We start from the raw sequence: 19,053 nt of genomic DNA, 5'->3' as shown, positions 1-19,053 counted from the left end.
AACCACTTTGGGTATGGGCTTGATGGAACAAGTATCAGCCCTATAAAGCTGAACCTACATGTGGACATTCGTAGGAGGGGAAAAAACTAGTATAAAAGGAGGAAGAAGCAGTCCAAAAAGGGAACTGGGATCAGGTCCAAGAACTGGAGCCACCCAGGCCGTGCCGAGGAGAAAGTCTTATTGGATAAGTTCAATTCACCTCTATGCGATCATCATGAACACCATGACTAACGACTGTCCGTTCACCAAGGCCTAGTGCCCTAGTGCCTGGCGACCCCCTCAGACAGTTCATTTTAGGTTACACGTCCTCGGGTGATCACCCCATACGCAATACTAAACATTCAACTGTTATCCCGGTTAGTCTCATATGGTTAACCTACTTGAAGTCGGCATTGTTGTACTCATCAGTTTTAATAAGTTCAAAGTGATAACTCTTTGCTAACAAGGGCATCGGCCCTAAGTACTGTTCGAAAGAAAAGGACACCAGCACATCCATTCACAAAATAATTATTGCAGAAAAGAAAGAACACACAAAATGGGATAAAGTCATCTTTTATTAGACAAAGAAGTAGTACAGCATACAAAAAAGGGGCTTAGACAAGCCTATACCAGAAGCTAACTACAGAATAAAAAAAAAAAAGAAAAAAAAAAGAGATACACGGGAACGATAAATCCTTCAATTTTGCTCTAGCAGCGACTAAGCAAGTCTAGATGGCACCAGTGATAGAAGAGAAGAAGAAGTAGAGGCACCTGGTCCACAACCTTGCTCTAGCAGCGACTAAGCAAGTCTGGATGGCATCAGTGATGGAAGAAAGGAAGAAGCAGGGATGCCAAATCCCCATACCAGCTCTAATAGCAATCGAGTAAATATCGTATTAGCAGTAATCGAGCGAGAACGAATGGTACTGGCGATGGGAAATCTCAGTGCTATCGCACCAAAAATCTTATACGACCTCCACCTGCTTCGGATTTTGGCTGAAGGAAGAAGAGGCTCCTCTCTTGCCTTATTGAGGGGAAGAAATGTCTTGAGTCTTTGTCTCCCTTGCCCTGACCGGGCCATTTTAAATCTCGAAGATACCCAAGGCTTCTGAAGATGGTGTGGTCCCTTCACCCTCATCCTGGCCTTGACCATGTCACCCCCTAAGGCTCAGTCACACTGGTAATGGGGACTTTGGGCACAATTGGAGGGTTAGGAATTTGAAAAGCTTAAAGGGTCTGCAAATAAAGGGAATGACCTCCCACCGTGCTTCTTATATGAGGGGCAAGCTTGGTGGCATTTAATCTGTACAAATCTCCAAGAAAAACTACAAATGAGATAAGTCTCGCTCAATTCCCAAAGCAATCTTCAGCCGTTGAATTTGCGTCCCCTCGTAAAGAGACCTTAATGAAGGCGCGCCTCATGTACTGAAACAGCAGGAAGGCGGCATGGGTAAACTAAAAGAATGTCTCATAACCAAGAACGTGCCCCAAGCAAACGAAGAGGCTCCGGCATTGATGAAGGACAAGACTTGGCAAGCCATGACATAGGTCCAACGTCACCAAAATCCTCCTCTCCGTTCGAGGAGCCGGACAGTAGGATTTTAAGGGGCTATTGTGGGGGGGTATAAAACCGGGAAGCCCATGTCAATGTCTGCACTAGGCCCAGGGCCCGATCCAAGAAAGGCCCACCCCTTGGCCATGGGAAGGATCCTCCTCGGCCATGGGAAGGACCCTCCTCGGCCATAAATGTAGCCGAGGGGAAAGAGAGCAACTCAGTCCTGGTGATGACATTCCGGGTCATTTCGCCGAACAAGAAAAGTACTAAAACGATAAAGAAAAAGGGAAAGACTGCTATTACTACAATTAACTACAATTAAGTACTCTGCACCTGATAGAGCCATACTTTTCAGTTTTTACAACCACCCCCAACCACTTTGGGTATGGGCTAATGGGACAAGTATCAGCCCTATAAAGCCGAACCTACACGTGGACGTTCGTAGGAGGGGAAAAAGCTAGTATAAAAGGAGGAAGAAGCAGTCCAGAAAGGGGACTGGGTCCAGGTCCAAGAATCGGAGCCACCCAGGCCGTGCCGAGGAGAAAGCCTTCTTGGATAAGCTCAGTTCACCTATGTGCGATCATCATGAATACCATGACTAACGACTATCCGTTCACCAAGGCCTAGCCTTTTAGCCCACTCTCTACAAATTCATTGTATTGAGCCCGTTGGTCCAAGATCCCACCCACCATGTGGTATTGGGCTGAAAAACGAGACCCTACACCGTGAATGCAAACAAAACTAGATGTTGGTGATTCTGCATAATCCAAGACAGCAACTGCCTAAAGTCCAGAAACTGTTTGGATATTTGGCAAGCCCAGAAATTAGTGTTTAGCCACACTGTGTCAAGCAAAGGACACGACCAAATTGCATGGAGGGAATGCTCGTTTCACAGCATCTATTGCAGTGAGGGTCATTAATGATGGTCCTTCGCACCAAATTCTGCTTTGTCGGTAGGGATTTTCGACAAGCAAGCCAAATAAAACTTTTTATCTTATTTAGAACGTAGAGTGACCAAATCCCCATCCAAAGGCTTTTGTTTTGTACCTCAATTTCCTACACTACTCGATCTAGCCTTGCTTCATTTGCAAGTGTTTCGGCTATGACTACTACAGATGGATCTTTTGCTTGGATAATATCTCCAAGCTTCTTCCCTGTACGTAGGAACCCAAGCCCACGACAATTCCATACTCTGAGATTCATGATTCTTGGCAAGGTTGATTACCAACCTCCACCAATATAGAATGTAAGACCCCATCCTCCCTTAAAACCTGCTTTTTCTTGCGAGGTAATTCAGCAGAACCTTCAACCTATGAAATAATTCTCTTTTCTCCACCAATGTATTAACCTTTGTCTCTCCCTGTGTTTCCTGCATTTTCCTGAGCACTGCCTTCAGTGTTTTTCCTTGCTAATCGGGTCCACATGCGCTGAGTATTTACACTACAAGAAAAACGGGCTATTGCGACGGTCCAGAACCGCTGCTAAAGCCCCAAAAACCGCCACTAAAGGTACATTCGACCTATAGCGGTGGGTGCTATTGCGGCGGGCGGTCCCGTCGGTGCTGCAGTGCCACTATAGGTATATTGCGGCGGTCCGTACAAGTGCCGCTATAGATGCACCCTTTAGTGGCGGGTGAAGGTTTATTGCGGCGGGCATAAAACCGCCGCAATACGTCTATAGAATACGTGGGATTGACTTTTAGCGGCGGGGTAATGCCCGCCGCTATTGGTGTCGACCTTTAGCGGCGGGTAAAGAGCGCCGCTATAGGTCAATCATTGAAAGCAGCAGATTGTACTTGTAGCGGCGGGCATGGTCCCTACCTTTAGCGGTGAGCAAACAGCGCCGCTATAGGTATTTATTTATAACGTAAAATGTGAACCTTTAGCGGCGCTTTGTGACCGCCGCTATAGGTCTTTTTTTGTTTTTTTTTTCCAGTGAGTTTTAAAATTGTTGTTTGCTAGTAAATAAGTTAACACCTGTTACAAAGGACTTGTAATAGTTTTGCTCTACTAACAAAATACCACAAATGTCTTGAAACTAACGTAATATTAACATAGAAATATATTATGAAATACTATAACCACCATCTTTAAATTAACAAAAAAGAGATGTGGTCATTTGAATAAAACAACCGCTAAAATTAATCTAATACCATAATCAAAATTCTAAAGTGTTTAAAAATATCTTTCAACACTTGCAAGAAATGCGTTTGTTCTTCCATAGTTCTCTGCACACAAAAAAGTCCAAGAACTCCAAGATAAAACTTATAAGCTTTTTGGTTGATGAGATGCGGCTGATGATTTAGGGAGAGGTGGAGATTGTTCGATCAGAGGCGCATCCTACATACAAAGTATGATTACTTAATAAGTGCGTATAAATGAAATAGAATGACAAGAAAATATTATGAAGGTAAAAAATGGGAACAAGTTAAATGAAGACATGTTTCTTGATCTTTTATGGGAGGACCACCTCTCTTTGCAACTTCCTAGTTTTGAAATTACAAAGCAAAGGCACAACAAGACAACTAATGGGATCAAATCAAAATGATTGGTGTTGGGAGGTCCCTTGATATAGAATTCAAAGGATGCAAAGCTGTCACCACATAATTCCATAAACATCTATTAATAACATGGTGCTTCTAGAAATCTTTTTCCTTCACCACCCTTTATCAATGTTACAGATCAATAGATTCATACCGTCACAATTCACAAGTAAATACTAATTATTAAATCAATAAATATCTTTCCAGACAGAACGAAGAATCCTAGAACGAAGCTAGTGATAGCTACAGTTGGTATGTGTGTAGTCAGTCCCATTCAAAAACACTTTACGAAAAAGGAATTAGTTAATTGTTAGTACTTTTTATATATAAAAAAAAGGTCAAACTCAAACACCACGAAACTCCATATGGATGAGGGCACAACCTGGTCCTCATCCTTCAGCTAACGTAGCTGCGAATCAAACCCAAAATCAAGAGTTTGGATACTAAATAAACAAACAAACAAAACTGTGACAAAAACAAAATACAAACTCAACTCAACCCAACTCCCACGCGACCTCAAGAAGCACGTTGGATTGGTGACTGTATTGATTTGTTTTTTATAGACTTAGTGTGGACCCCACGAACGTGGCCTAAATAGGTGGACTCTATTGGGTTTTCTTGGACATGACTACTAGGAATTTCAGTAGAAGTCTTCGCAGACGATATTTCCCCATTAAAAACCCAAGGGTTATAACCCCTACAAATCCCTTTTGACACTAAGTGAGCCTGTACAACATCTATAGGCCATGAATTCGTATGCACGCATTTTTTACATGGACATGAAATTGTTCCATCCGAGTATGCATGGTTAGATGCGAAATTCAGAAACTGTTGAACTCCATCTAAATATTCTTGTGACCTTCTATTGGTAATTTTCATCCAACTCTTATCCATTGCTATAAAGTGATTTGCAAGAAATACCTATAATGTGATTTCATGAAAACACAAATCAAGAGTTAACATACATTTCATTTACACAATTTCTCTTTAATTTAAGAAACAAATCATCTTTAATCATTCACTTTTAGCTATGTTCCTAATCAAACAATGAATTTAAATGCATAGAAAAGTTATCAATACATTTGTTAATTATAACATCATTACTAGCAATATTCTTTAGGAATGGACATCTCTTTAAATATGCAATTCCATTTTAGCATTCCATATGTGTGAAAAAGATAGAGAGAAGCCCTTAAAATGAATTAATCAAATAAAAACAACTCAACAACAATCATCTTTACTCATTCACTTTTAGCTATGTTCCTAATCAAACAATGAATTTAAATGAATAGAGAAGTTATCAATACATTTGGTAAATATAACATCATTACTAGCAATATTCTTTAAGAATGGACATCTCTTTAAATATGCAATTCCATTTTAGCGTTCCATATGTGTGAAAAAGATAGAGAGAAGCGTTTAAAATGAATTAATCAAATAAAAACAACTCAACAACAATCATCCAATATTACACAAAACAGTCAACACTCCCAATATCAGCTAAAACCACCTTATTACTCCATGCAAGCCACCTGCTTGCCCCAATTCAACAACCCACCACAAACAGAGAGAGAGAGAGAGAGAGAGAGAGAGAGAGAGAGAGCAAACCTTAAGTCTTTCACCAACTTCACTTGCTTTGATCACACAAACTTATAGTGCCTCTTCTTTTTGCAATCTGCCAACAAGAAAAGAATACATATAAACCTAAGTTAATTTTCAAACAAGACTCACTTCAAAGCAATTTAGTTGAGAGTGAGTCACAAAGGAATCATATCCAGACCATAGAACCTGTGATATGTAAAGCTAATTTAATAATGTGAATATTGTAAAGAAGTATATAATATAAAGTATGAACAATATCTATTACGTACTGACTATTATACACAATACAAATATTTTAGTTTTTAAATTGAAATCATATCTATTTTGTATGACTAAGTAGTAAAGGGAAAAAAAAAATACAAATCACAAGATTCATGACATTAAGTAGTACTAAACTACTAATAGTATGTGTGTGTATGTGTGTGTGTATATATATATATATATATATATATATTTTTTTTTTTTTGAGAAGAAGTACTCATAATATTTTTATTTATTTATTTGATAATAGTATCTTAGTAATAAAACAAGAAATCAAAAATTTTATTTCTTATTTCATGCGGGGTTAAAATGTAAGACAAAATTGAAGAAGTATAGAGGATGAGGGTAAAAACAGAAAACACATAAGAAGAGGGGCACGAGTGATGAGTCAGACTTGAATTGGAAGCAGCAAATAGAGTCAGAGACAGAGACTCATTTTATTTTATTACACAGTTATATTTTTGAAGCCCATTTCATTGACAAGATCTGGTAGAATTCTAAACCAAATACATAATTTCATTCACATTCTATGATTCTAACTTTCAAAGAAATATATAAATACCAAGAAATGAATTTTACATCAAATAATAGGAATGCATTCTTTGAATTTAAAGATAAGACAAATGAACAAATTGCAAGAGAGAGGAAGTTTTTTGATGATAGACAAAAATCATGTCAAGCATCTTAATTTCTTAATATGTATTTGAAATGGTCATGGTAGATTCTCCTGTTTATTAAGGAAAACACATCAATCTGCGAGCATGCCCTTTAGAAAGGAACATAAACCAAAAGGAAGTCAATCTTATTGGAAAAGGCAAGAATTTGTTTTCAATAAATTATTTGATTTCTAGTGAGCTAAACATGGGATCAATGATTCCCATTTTCCTGGCGGAAATTTCCATTGCATGAGACACTCAACTACCTCAATTCAAAGCATTTCCAGCAGTGATAAAAGTAAACTTGAATCGGTCAAAAACATAGGCCTATAAGGGGCAACACATCTCTAGAATGATCATGAGGTTATCGGCTTCTATTTTTCTTATTTAATCAAAGTTACCATTTCCACTGCTCTGTAAAGCATGATAAACCAAGTTGAAATGTCATGTACAACACAAAATTACAAAGGAATGATTCAATTTTCACAGAAAATTCAGACATAAGCTGAATGAATGACATAATGAGAATCACAAAACATAACTGAGCCCACACCCATAGCTTAATGGGTGAACTGGTGTCCTTATATTTTATAATTATTTCATTGTATGATTTTTGATATGAATCTATACAAATATTCTTAATATTTCTTATTAATGATTGTTTTAAATATATATATATATATTTTCTATTGAGATTTTCATACTACCACAGAACTTTTTTTGAATAGGGAAATACTACCATAGAACTTTAAAGTGCAAGATACAAGCCTTTTTCTCATAATAACAGTTGATGTAAGACTGACTTAATGGTCTATTATTTTATTTATAAAAGAAAGAAAGAAAAAAAATGGGAAGAATTTTGATCCAAAAAAATCAGTGAATAGAAAAATCCAAAAAAAATAAAACCACTGTGAATGATCCAAATGCACTATACCAATAGCAGCAAAACAAAAAACAAAAAGTTAAAAAGAGTAAACTTTTAAACAAGTGAATCCTAGACAAACTTCCACATGTTAGATGCATTTCAACCTGGCAGAACCTAAAATTTGCCAATCAAGGATCTCCAGCACCAACACATGTGCAACAGATGACATCAGCACTTTGAGAAATCTCCTTTTCAGTTGCCCGCTTCAGTGCTTTGTAGACAGCATTCTTAAATCAAGCTGTAATTAAATCAGTAACATATATTACCTCCAAATAGTATAATTTAGAGCTGAGAAAAAGAGAAAACAAAAATCATTTAAGATAATATAACTCTCGCAGATAACCAATATAAAAAAAATATAATAAATTAAAAAAACAAAAAAACAAAACACAAATTAAAACAAAGAAACACAGCTATAATGAAGAGCTGCAAGACAGAAACTTTGTAAACTGCATCCCCCTTGATTGATTTTTGAAATTAATGATAACAATGCAAGTCACATTGTTTTGCTCTTGTAGTCAATTTTATGGACTATATGTGATCGTTAATTTGAACAGTTAATCACATGTGAGATGCAATTTAAAAATTGTGACAATTGGGGTTATGATTATAAGTATACGTAGTTTGGCTGCAAAGTGTAGGCACACGAAGTTTAGGGTGGTTTTCTATGACTAACCCAAAAAAAATTTTTGAGTTTCTTTTTTTGTTTTATTTTATTTTATTTTATGAGATAAGATTCTTTTTCCCTAGTTACTGAACCATATTATGCAGTAGGTATATTGGGGATTTAAAAACAAAACAAAACAAAAACTAGAAAAAGGTAAAGCAAGTGCTAAATTAGTATTGTAATGTAATACTATTTGTCACAACTTGTATGATATCCAAAAAAATTAGTTATAATTAGAGCCTTTTTTAATAGTCTAAATAACTTAAATTGACTTAATTAGAATTAATGCACAAGTTTATATCTTAACTCAATCCATGCCTTTCCAATTATGTGATAAGGAAGGGAAAAAAAAGGGGTAAACAGATAGGGAAAAAAAAAGGGGGTAAACAGATACTTTGATGTCACTATTTCAGTATATTCATTGCCATTAATTACCAAAATGTCTTTTTTTTTTTTTTTTTTAGATAAGAGATAGAAAAATGTCTATCACTTCTAACTTCTAAGGTGTAAAACTTGGAGTTTTCCTGTCAGTACTAAACTTGGGGTCTACCAAAAACAGATATATATAGAGGGCAATTATAGGAAGGAAGGGCTAATATAACTGGAACAACTAGCACTGTCACATCTTTAATACAACGCCTTCTGGGTGAAATAATAATAATAATAGTAATAAGACAAAGAAGAAACAGAAGATGAATCAATGTGCTTATCCTTATCTTACCCTAATTACCCTGCCAGGCATCATCTAGAATCACGTGTAAATTACCAAATAAATTTTAATGCGGAGTGTAACATATACTTGACAAATTCATTACATTCATCCCATCATCATTCAATATCTGACTGATCAAAGATATATTTCAGCAAAATGCTCTAATGTCTTCCAACAAAATCTGAATCGGAACAGATTTACCATCAGCCAAAGACCAAAAGACATCAAGGTCACCAAATCATCATGTCTAACCCACAAAATTCATTTCCATCTATGATCTAAGGCAGTATTACCATATTCAACCAATCTTTCTAGGAAAACAAAGAGAAATAACATTTGAAGAAACAAAACATACCAATAAGCGCTGTTGGTTCAACCCACCATTTGATTCAATAATTAGGAAACCATTTGACTTTGGCAATTCTGAGAAACCTTAAAGCATAAAAGACAGCACTCAGCTACTCATAATTCCTTGACATGCAAAATGTAATTCTAAATACAACAAAAATGAAATATTAGGAAACACAAATAGTAATATGATGAGGCATGTTATCCTCTGCTATTAGAATTTCCTATAAATATTTCACTCCTAAGTTAAGCATAGGGCCAATTAAATCAAACATAGCATTACACATTTTAAAAAAAAAGGGTATATGCATTATGCAGCATACTTCCAGTCATTCAATCCTACACTGAAATGCAAAGCTATAGCTGAAGCAACACATTATTGGTCTCTCAAACTGGAAGAATCATTCTAAACCACTTGAGAGAATAACACGTTCAAGCCAGCAACATATAATTCCCCATCAACTATCAATATCATATGCAAGTTTTGACTAGGCTATTTATTTGGGATGATGACTGTGGGAAAAGACACATGGTTAGTATTAATATCTTCAAATCACTATGAACACTATCATATCTCATGTTTTTATTGTGATTGACAGTTCTCTCTCTCTCTCTCTCTCCACAATGTGACAAAACTACTTCCGAAGCAATAGAAAACTATAACTGATTTAAAATAAGTCTAGCCTCTGCTACAATTGAAGAAGAAATTAATTTCCAATGACGCAACAAACAGATTACATTCATTTAAACTTCAGAGAAACATGAGCGCAAATTCAGTTAAGGAAAATGAAAGCTACTTCTTAGCATTATATTCTGCACCTTAAATTTGAATATTCATAAACCAATCAAATTCAGACAAAAAAACCACCATGTTTCCATTGTTTGATTTCAGAAAATCAATAGAACAGCATAAACAATAGTGTTTAATGCCCAAATATAAATAAATAACAACCAACCCAACACAATCATAAGACAATATACAATAGTAATTCAAAGTTGGTAAATCAACAACCATAACTCGACACAAATGTAGCCATGTGTGGTAGAGAAAGAAGGTAGGGGTTGTCTACATTTTCCATGCAATGCCAACAGACATTTCAATAAAAAAAGGTGTTGGTATGTAGTTAGAATGCAATCAATAGATAATGTGATCCTAAGACTCTAGCTAGTTCCATAACTATAAGTTTACCTAGTACATAATAGTTGATCCCTTAAATTTATTCCTGTAGTTTACAAAACCCGTGGTAAACTGGAGCTATAAAAAGGGTACAAATATTCTGCACAAATAATTTTTATACTAGTTCAAATTTTTTTTTTTTTTTTCAGTTTATGATGGTTCCAAGATATCATTCAGCAATGAAGATAAAATTAAACTCAATTTTCTATCTTTCTTCAAGTTAATTTTGCAATAAAACCAAAGCAATTAATATTGCTTTGACTGTACAGTTATCACTACAGACCAGAACAAACATTTTCACAAACACCTACCGTGCATAACTATAAACTATCACAGAAAGTACTAAATTTTTAGATAATTTACCGCCCATATAAACAAAAAACATCTTCCCAAATAATATGAATTCAATTTTAATAGCCAAGAAGAAAAACCCAAAAACCACAGCCCAAATGTCATTGAAAAAATCAACACAGATTACAGATATGATTATGAATATTTATACACACCTCTCTGGCAATGAAACCACGAAATGGGGCCAAGATTTTTCAATTTCGTTCCTTCAAATTCAACCGTGTTAATTTACTCTTGTGTTGGTGGGGGAAATGGGATGCCGCTATTCAAAAACCAAAACAAATCAAACCAAAATAATAATAATTACAGCAAAGAATCAGAGAGAAATAGAGAATCAGACCGAGTGAGAGATAGACAGAGCGAAGAATTTCTTAATAAGTGTCAATCAGTGCCAAGATGAACCTTGAGGACTTCCTCTTTTGCTCTTTTAACCAGTCTTTCGGTCCTGCTGTGTACCAAACAAGAAATTAGGGTTTCAATAACAATAAATAGAAAAAAGAAATAGGAATCGATGAATGCAAAAGAGTTGTGCGTACCTAGATTAGAGAGATCTCGGTAAGGGTTTTTGATGATGCAGTTTTTATTTGACACTGATTAGGCACGGGAAATTCCAGAAGATAATATGAAACAAAAGAAAGAAGATATTAAATTACACACCATCTCACATAACAATCATAACTGTCATATAAAATGAATTAGTGAAACATAATAATAAACCTGTCAGATTAGCAAGCCCTTCATCACCTATCCCACAGGAATCCAAGTTCAAACTTTCCAAATTCGTTAAACCTGCAAAGAAGCAATAACACACAAAAAGAACTAGTTTGAAGCCACTCCCTAAAAATCCAGGAAGAAATATCAAAGGCGGCATAAAAATAGGCCAGTCAGACAATAAAATTTATAGGGAAGAAATATCTAAAATGAAAAAATTGAATACTTGCAAATTAGAAAAATGAAGTAACAGTTATCTCATCATATGTGGTGTTTGACCAACAAAGCAGCTATTATTTTTTTATCCAAGCTTCGAACAATTCATTTCAAAACTGCCTTTATCATTTGGACGTCCCATTGTAAAAGAAAATTAAACTATTAGAATTTTACAAAGGAAAAAACAGAAAATCCAACAAAACCCAGGCTAGTCCTTTACTCCAAAAAGGTTTAAGTATTTCTTTTTCAAACAACCATCACCAATAGATCAAGAGTTCTTCATCCACAATATTTCATTATAAATGAAAATGTAGTGTTCTAAGTCATTTTAGTCAAGGTTGCAAAGAGCTCCCATGTCCTTTCATTACTGAGTGAGGAAAAGAATGAAAAGGTCAAAACTAAGTAACAAGTTAACACAAAAACTTGCTCAGACTGAGCTCACCCTCACAAATATCACTTAAGGATCCCCCACCGCCAGGGAGCAAGGTTCTTAAATATAGTTCGTCGAGGTTCCCTCCAGAAAAGATGTTTATGCAAGGAAAAGAGCATTCTTCTCACATAAATGGTGGATGAACTTAATCTATGAAGCCTACTATAATGTGTGAGAAGTAACATTGCTAGTGAAATGTGGTTGAATTACTTGTCTATGCAATGTAGTAGCATGTAATCAGAACCATAATAAGGAATACTAGTTTATTGAAACCAGCAGCGAATCACTACAGTTTCTAGAGATTAAAAAGACCCAAGTTTAATTTAATTAGTAAAGTCCAATTCACAAAGAAATCATCTTCCTCTAAATGTTGAGGTAACAATCCATAAAGACATAAGTAAATAGATACTAGAATAAACCAAGCATATATAACTTAATAACTAGGCACATAAAAGGGGAACTCAAATCACAAAATCATATCTACTCGTCGTACTCCTGGTACTGCTTGAGAACCTGAGCACAGCCAGACAATGCCTTCTCCTTCATGAAGCCCATTGCATTAGCAAGACAATTTTTGTGTACAACATCACGTCACATGTCTCTATGGCCTCCATTTTCCACCTCTATTTCATTATTTTATTCATTATGTTAATATTTAATCCAACAATTATAATATTCATTAGAACTTCCCAAAAACAAAACTTAGGCCAAGGGACCACAAACATACATGACCTACTACCACCAAAATTTATATACTGAGAGGGTCCCAACAAATTTGACTTATATATAATAATAATAATAAAATAAATAAATAAATAAAAATAGAGTCCCAATGGATTTGTTTAAGCACATATATGTAAATAGAAGATCATGTGCATCAGTTAGCCACTTTAACACCCAAAGCAGCGAATTTGTAAGCACCCTAACTCTGGCAATAAAATTTTCACAGCATAAGTAAAAAAGTCTATAATACAATCCAATCATGTTAGCATTAATCATAGTAAGTTCTAGTTAGTGAGTATATGTAGGAAAAGAATAGAAATTAATATATTGAACCTAACGTTCTACATTTTCTTTTGGCATAAAAATGGGAACTCACCTTATCCAAGCTTTTCTCAAAAAAAATAAAAAATAAAAAATAAAAAAAAAACCTTATCGAAGCTAAGTAATTGTATAAGGCTTGAGGTTCCTTGCTTTCTCAGGGCCTAAATAATTAAAATGTGATTTTCAATTCTTTTCCCATCCATTCTTTACATTAAAACAGTTGAAACTTCAAAAATATGATTTTCACTCCAAAATCATAATTTTACTGGGGAAAATTATAATATAGAACTAAGTCAACTAAACTAGAATGCTCATAACTTAGACACGTTTAAAAAGAATTAGGAGAATGCTAAAGCTACTATACAAATTATCAGATCAACAACTTAATAACTTTCTTAATTTATTTGTTGTGTTCTGTTTAAAATACAATAATCCAGTTTGTAAGAACTATGTATTTTGTTTTGGGATCATGACAATCTAAATTTTACAAAGCAGAGGAGACAAAAACACACACACACACACACACACACAAGTACAACAGCATTCCAGAGGCATTTAAGAACAACAACAGAGAAACTGAATAGACCCAGTAGAGTCACACCATCATAGAACAATTTTTTCACACAAAAATAAATAAATAAATAAATCACAAACACAGAGAGAGTTTTTCCTTTACCTGTTTAGCAGAGACTGGAATCGTTGATGGGTATTTAGAACTTGCTGTTTGCAGAGACACTGGCTTTGCAATCTCTGAAATCGTCAGCAACAAAAAAATAATAAGCATACCTGAGAAAGCCCTTACCCACCCATTAATTAAAATTACTTAATTAACCAAAAAAAAAAAAACACATCTTTACCTGAGAAAGTGAAGGGTTTACAGTGCCATCGACCAACCTCAACAGCTCTTGAATTTCCTCTAAATCCCTAGCCGCTATTCAAAAACCAAACAAATAATCAAACCAAGATAATAATAATAATAACAGAAAAGAATCAGAGAGAAATAGAGAATCAGACCAAGTGAGAGATAGACAAAGCGATGAATTTCTCGCGAAGCGTCAATCGGTGCCAAGATGAACCTTGACCAGTCTTTCGGTCCTGCGGTGTACCAAACAAGAAATTAGGGTTTGATAACAATAAACAGAAAAAAGAAATAGGAATCGATGAATACAAAAGAGTTGTGCGTAACGAAATAGGATTAGAGGGGATGAACCGTTAGGGTTAGAAATGATAAGAGAAATGGGTCGGGCTAGACCTGACCCATTTGTTTTTGGACCTAACTAGGTAGTGGTGGCTGTGGTCGGGGGTCGGGAGGTGGTGGTGGTGGTGGTGGCTATGGCTGTGGGTTTGTGGGTAGGGGTAGAGATGAGACACTGAGGAGATTTTCGATGTCTGAGAGAAAGAGAGAGAGTGTGGGAGACTAGCTAAAAACGAAAAGGCGCTAAAAATGAACAGGGACAAAAAAAACAGAGGGAAAATTTAGGCCGGGTGGGGGAAATGTAAGGGCCTATTGCGGCGGGTCATTGACCTGCCGCTATATATATGCTTGGGGCCGCTGAAACAGGTATATTACGGCGGGTCATTGACCCGCTGCTATAGCGCGCTGCAATAGCTATAACTATTGCGGCGGGCTATTGGCCCGCCGCAATAGATCTCCTGTACAGCGGCTGGCCCAATTCGCGCCGCAATAAGGCTATCTATAGCGGCGGTTTTGGCACCCGCCGCAATAGGTCCGCCGCAACTGCTCGATTTTCTTGTAGTGTTAGTGACTTTGCTGCTTCTTGCTCCTCACGTGACTGACTAGAAGTATTTTTGGCAATAGTAGCTGATTGGTTCATGAGTTTAATGTGATCAAATTTGGTCAGCTCCGAATCAATCTCATTAATTTGAACTTCAAACAAATCGGGGAAGGCAGCTGTCCCATGAATATTGGAGTTATGACTTTCCAAAAATTGTGAGCTTTCAATGGTATTATTGATTATGGAATCTTTTGGTTCCTGTACGTTTTGCGTTAAAATTGGAGAGTCCAGAGTAACGTTTTCATCTTTTAAATGCTTCTGCAAGACGTCCCTTGGAGTTCCTGACTTGCTCACCGCCGTTGGACACTAAACAGGCATTGGATTCACATCATTCATCACCACCAGTTCAGCCTCAACACCAGTGTCACGATCAGTAGGTTTCGAAGACGAGTATTGTTTCGATTCGAAAAACCTGGAACAGAGACAACAGCCTTCCGTGAAAAAACAAAAGGTGAGGCTCAAAGAGTGGGTCCGTGTTGCTTTTAATCGGCAGTTAAGCAACCTTCGCTCTCTAGCCATAGGTCGCAATCCCTATCATCATTTTCAAAACAACCACACCAATAGCAAATATTTAGGAGGCACTCGTATTTGAAAGTTATCCACATGGTTTTACCATTCTCCATAGAAATTATCCGACCACGGCAAAGAGCAGGGTAACATCCATCAACACCCTAATCCTTATAAAATTACCCCCCTCTGTTTCTATTGGATCCACAGAATGAAATACCTGGCCAAGGACATTGCAGATTTTTTCAATGACTTTTACATTCATGTAACGGTATGGCAGCCCGTGGACTTGCACCCAAAACAAAGTCCTGTCAAAACTTAATTCCTTCACTACCTTACTTTTACCATATCGCTGCATGATCACGAGGTGTTTGTCGAAACTCCAAGGTTCGGCATTAAGGACCTTATCTCTATCAGCTGTCGATTCGAAGATGAACAACATTTTATGTTCTCCAACTTTGCGAGCCTGAAAGCCATTTCGCAATCGCCAAAGAGGAGTAAAAGTTCTTGCTATTGCATCGATATTGAGGGCTTGCTTTGTCAGAAACTTGGCTACAATGATATGGTCTTGAGAGCTAAGATCACTCTCTAAGCAACACCCAAGCCCCTCCCTCTCTGAAAGCGTGAATTTGGTCCAATCGTTTGTTAGTTCATCCATTGCAGACATGGTAAACTTATGAATGCAGATCAGAAGTGTAAGAGAGAAAAAGATAAACTGCTTCCCAATAACCCTTGAAAAAAACCCAACTAGTCCACGAATTAACACTGTTAAAAACATGGAAGAACAACAAGCCTTCAAAGTGAAGGGACAACAATTCTACTGCCTAAGAGAAGTCAGAGGACTTTCTTAGTGACAGAGAAACCTCAATCTTTTTCGGATTTTATAGCAAATACGATTTGTTATATAGAATGACTAAAGTTTTTAATGTTGGCATCACAATTTTCAATAGGGTACCTTTTTTTTTTTTTTTAGAATCAATTTTCAATTGAGTACTTCTATGTTAAATTTGACACATAATAATTACTACATGATGATGTGTACATTATCTTAAGCCAAGAAATGCAAAAGAATCAAGCTCATTACAAAAGTATTCAATAATTAATCCACTTGATATTAGGAAGCTACAATATCAAATTAGAGCAAGAGAATCATTCAGCTCTTAAAAATTTTAATGTGAGAGAAAATCAATAATATAGTATATCAAGCTTTTTGAAAAATTCCTTACCCGATGTAACATTTGTATTTTCTTGAAAGCTCGGACATCTATCATGTCTTTTATTGAAAGTTTGAAAAAAATATATCTATAGATAATATTCATTAATTAATAACTATTAATAAATAAAAGTCAAATTAGAGAATTTTTAGAAAATTAATACCTTATCTAACACAATAAAAATTATTTAGACACCATAATATCTAATTTATTCCAATATATATATATATATATATATATATATATATATATTTTATTGTTGTAGTGATCTATACAAAAATATGATGAGCTCTAAATAGTTTAAACATATATATTTTAATACTATTTGTAACTTCAAACCATATGTGTGTGTGTGACTTGGAAAAAAAATCTAAATTTTCAAAAACTTATGTTGCAATCTAATTAGACGAATTTAACCAAAAATCAACGATTTTTATTTTATATTATCATATAGATTAAAAAAAATGTAATATGAGATTTAAAAATATCATGGAAAAACATAACTAGACCAAAATATTAATATTGAACAAACATATTCTAAACAGTCTAAACCGATCAAAATAACCTGAAATTTTAAGACAAGATACAGACTAAGGAAACAAAATGGATAATGTCACGCCCCGAACCCAAAAGGGTCCAAAGCATGAGAAAGACATCCCAAGGGTACCTGTAGATTTTTCCTTTTTGACAATTCAATCCAATTAAATCATATCAAGTACCAACCTTAAGAATTATTATAATAATTCCATTAAATATACTCCCAAAGCAAATCAGAGCTCCATGCATTAATTACAAGGACCATTGGCCACAAAAGAATAGAGGCTTGAATAAATACAATTACATATCAATAACTTGTCCCATTAGTGGAAATAGAGTCATAAGCACTATAACATACGAAAGAATGAGTCAAGTCTACACTATGATGTACATCATCTAATATCTCTATCACAAAAGTTGGCCACCATCAGCACTTAGTCTAATTATTGCTAGCTACCAAAAAGCTGTCTCAAAACGATAGTTGCCTACTCTGAAAATGTTTGTAAAATAATGGAATGAGACAGAGCCCAGTAAGTTGCATAATTAATGGAGGTGGGGGAAATGTAAGTTTCATGATAATGAACATTTTGCGAAACATGTTATAATTTGGGAATTTCCATTTAATTTATGCAAAAACAATTTCATTAACAACATGACAAGAATGATAGGAATAGTTTAGTACCAAGCTTCCAAAAATAACTATAAAACTACATTCCATTAACTGTGAGCTATAAATATATCCAATACCATTTCCAAACTAGAAAACCTCATCCAAGATGCAACAAGGACCAAGAAGGACAAAGATATCACCCAGACATCATATCGCCACAAACAAGTTAGAGCCCAAACACACTAGCATGATATCTACCTCTTTTGGCATGTGGTCTATTGGCCCTACCAAGCCTCACCCACACCCTCAAGGATTTACCTATCCCCTCCATGGGCAGCAGGGGATAACACGTCATGTAGTACCTCTTTTGCATGTGGTCTTTTGACCCTGCCTAGCCTCACCCACACACTTAAGGATTTTACACTTCCCCCCCCCCCACCCCACCTCAAAATGGGTAGTAGGGGAATGACATGTCGGCAACAGTACCGTCTCCCCCTCTCCCCCCACTCTCCCCGCCTCTTTCCCCCTTTAGCATGTGGTCTTTTGGCCCTATAGGCAGCAGCCTCACCCACACACTCAAGGATTTACCCGTGTCATACAAAGTGTGAGTCTCCAACTTGGCTTCTTGTCTCCAAGACAGGGTAATCACCAACATCATAGCACAAGGGCAAAGCCACATCAAAAGCTCACAAGTTCAATGCATTCAAAATACATCGTTTACTTCCAAGTAGTTTCATAAGGTATTACAACAACCAAATATCCACAATATTCTCAAAAGTATTTCTTGTAAAAAATGTTTTGCATCAACATTTCCCAAATAATACAAGATAAGATAAATAAGCACCTTTAAATTTCCAATATACCATAAAGTCCATGAATTCCTTATCATAGGATTAAGTCAAAGTTGCTCATATTTTCCATGTCAACAATCCATGCATTTTCCCAAATGCAATACCAAATATGATGTATTATATATATATAATAATATATAATAGGGTCACAATACAACACTTTTAAGGAAATGTAGATCCATATATATAATTTCCCAAACTGTGTTTGACCCAAAAACAACATTTATGCAACATGATTATTTTTCAAAAAATCCCATTAAAAAGCTACTTACCTTATAACCCGCAAAAATGCCTAATTTTCCAAGCTCCAAATAAGATTAGCTAAAACCTAAACAATACCAAGCAAACCTATCACAATAAGC

General features: G+C 35.7%; 1 protein-coding gene across 14 annotated transcripts; it reads right to left on the bottom strand.

Annotated features, from left to right (window-relative positions):
• Positions 1-3,499: 3,499 nt before the first annotated feature.
• Positions 3,500-14,644, bottom strand: LOC115983821. 14 transcript variants are annotated; one of them, XR_004090254.1, is made up of 11 exons: positions 14,387-14,643; positions 14,191-14,271; positions 14,034-14,107; positions 13,853-13,926; positions 11,493-11,564; positions 11,312-11,365; positions 10,931-11,223; positions 9,255-9,331; positions 7,635-7,758; positions 5,685-5,751; positions 3,500-3,873 (listed from the first exon to the last, which is right to left on the bottom strand). XR_004090254.1 is itself a non-coding variant. In XM_031106645.1 (5 exons), the coding sequence occupies exons 1-5, from the start codon at positions 14,435-14,437 to the stop codon at positions 12,675-12,677; spliced, it is 312 nt and encodes a 103-aa protein (XP_030962505.1). In that variant the 5' UTR covers positions 14,438-14,623; the 3' UTR covers positions 12,425-12,674. The 14 variants fall into 14 exon arrangements, 1 of the variants encoding a protein (XP_030962505.1); XR_004090251.1 differs by having other exon boundaries at positions 10,931-11,037; positions 11,116-11,223; positions 14,191-14,642; XR_004090257.1 differs by having other exon boundaries at positions 10,931-11,037; positions 11,178-11,223; positions 14,191-14,642.
• Positions 14,645-19,053: the final 4,409 nt, after the last annotated feature.

The sequence above is a fragment of the Quercus lobata genome, chromosome 4, assembly GCF_001633185.2.
Source record: "Quercus lobata isolate SW786 chromosome 4, ValleyOak3.0 Primary Assembly, whole genome shotgun sequence".
Lineage (NCBI taxonomy): Eukaryota > Viridiplantae > Streptophyta > Magnoliopsida > Fagales > Fagaceae > Quercus > Quercus lobata.
Note: the sequence above shows the minus strand (reverse complement) of the source record. Positions and strands in the feature narration are given on the sequence as shown.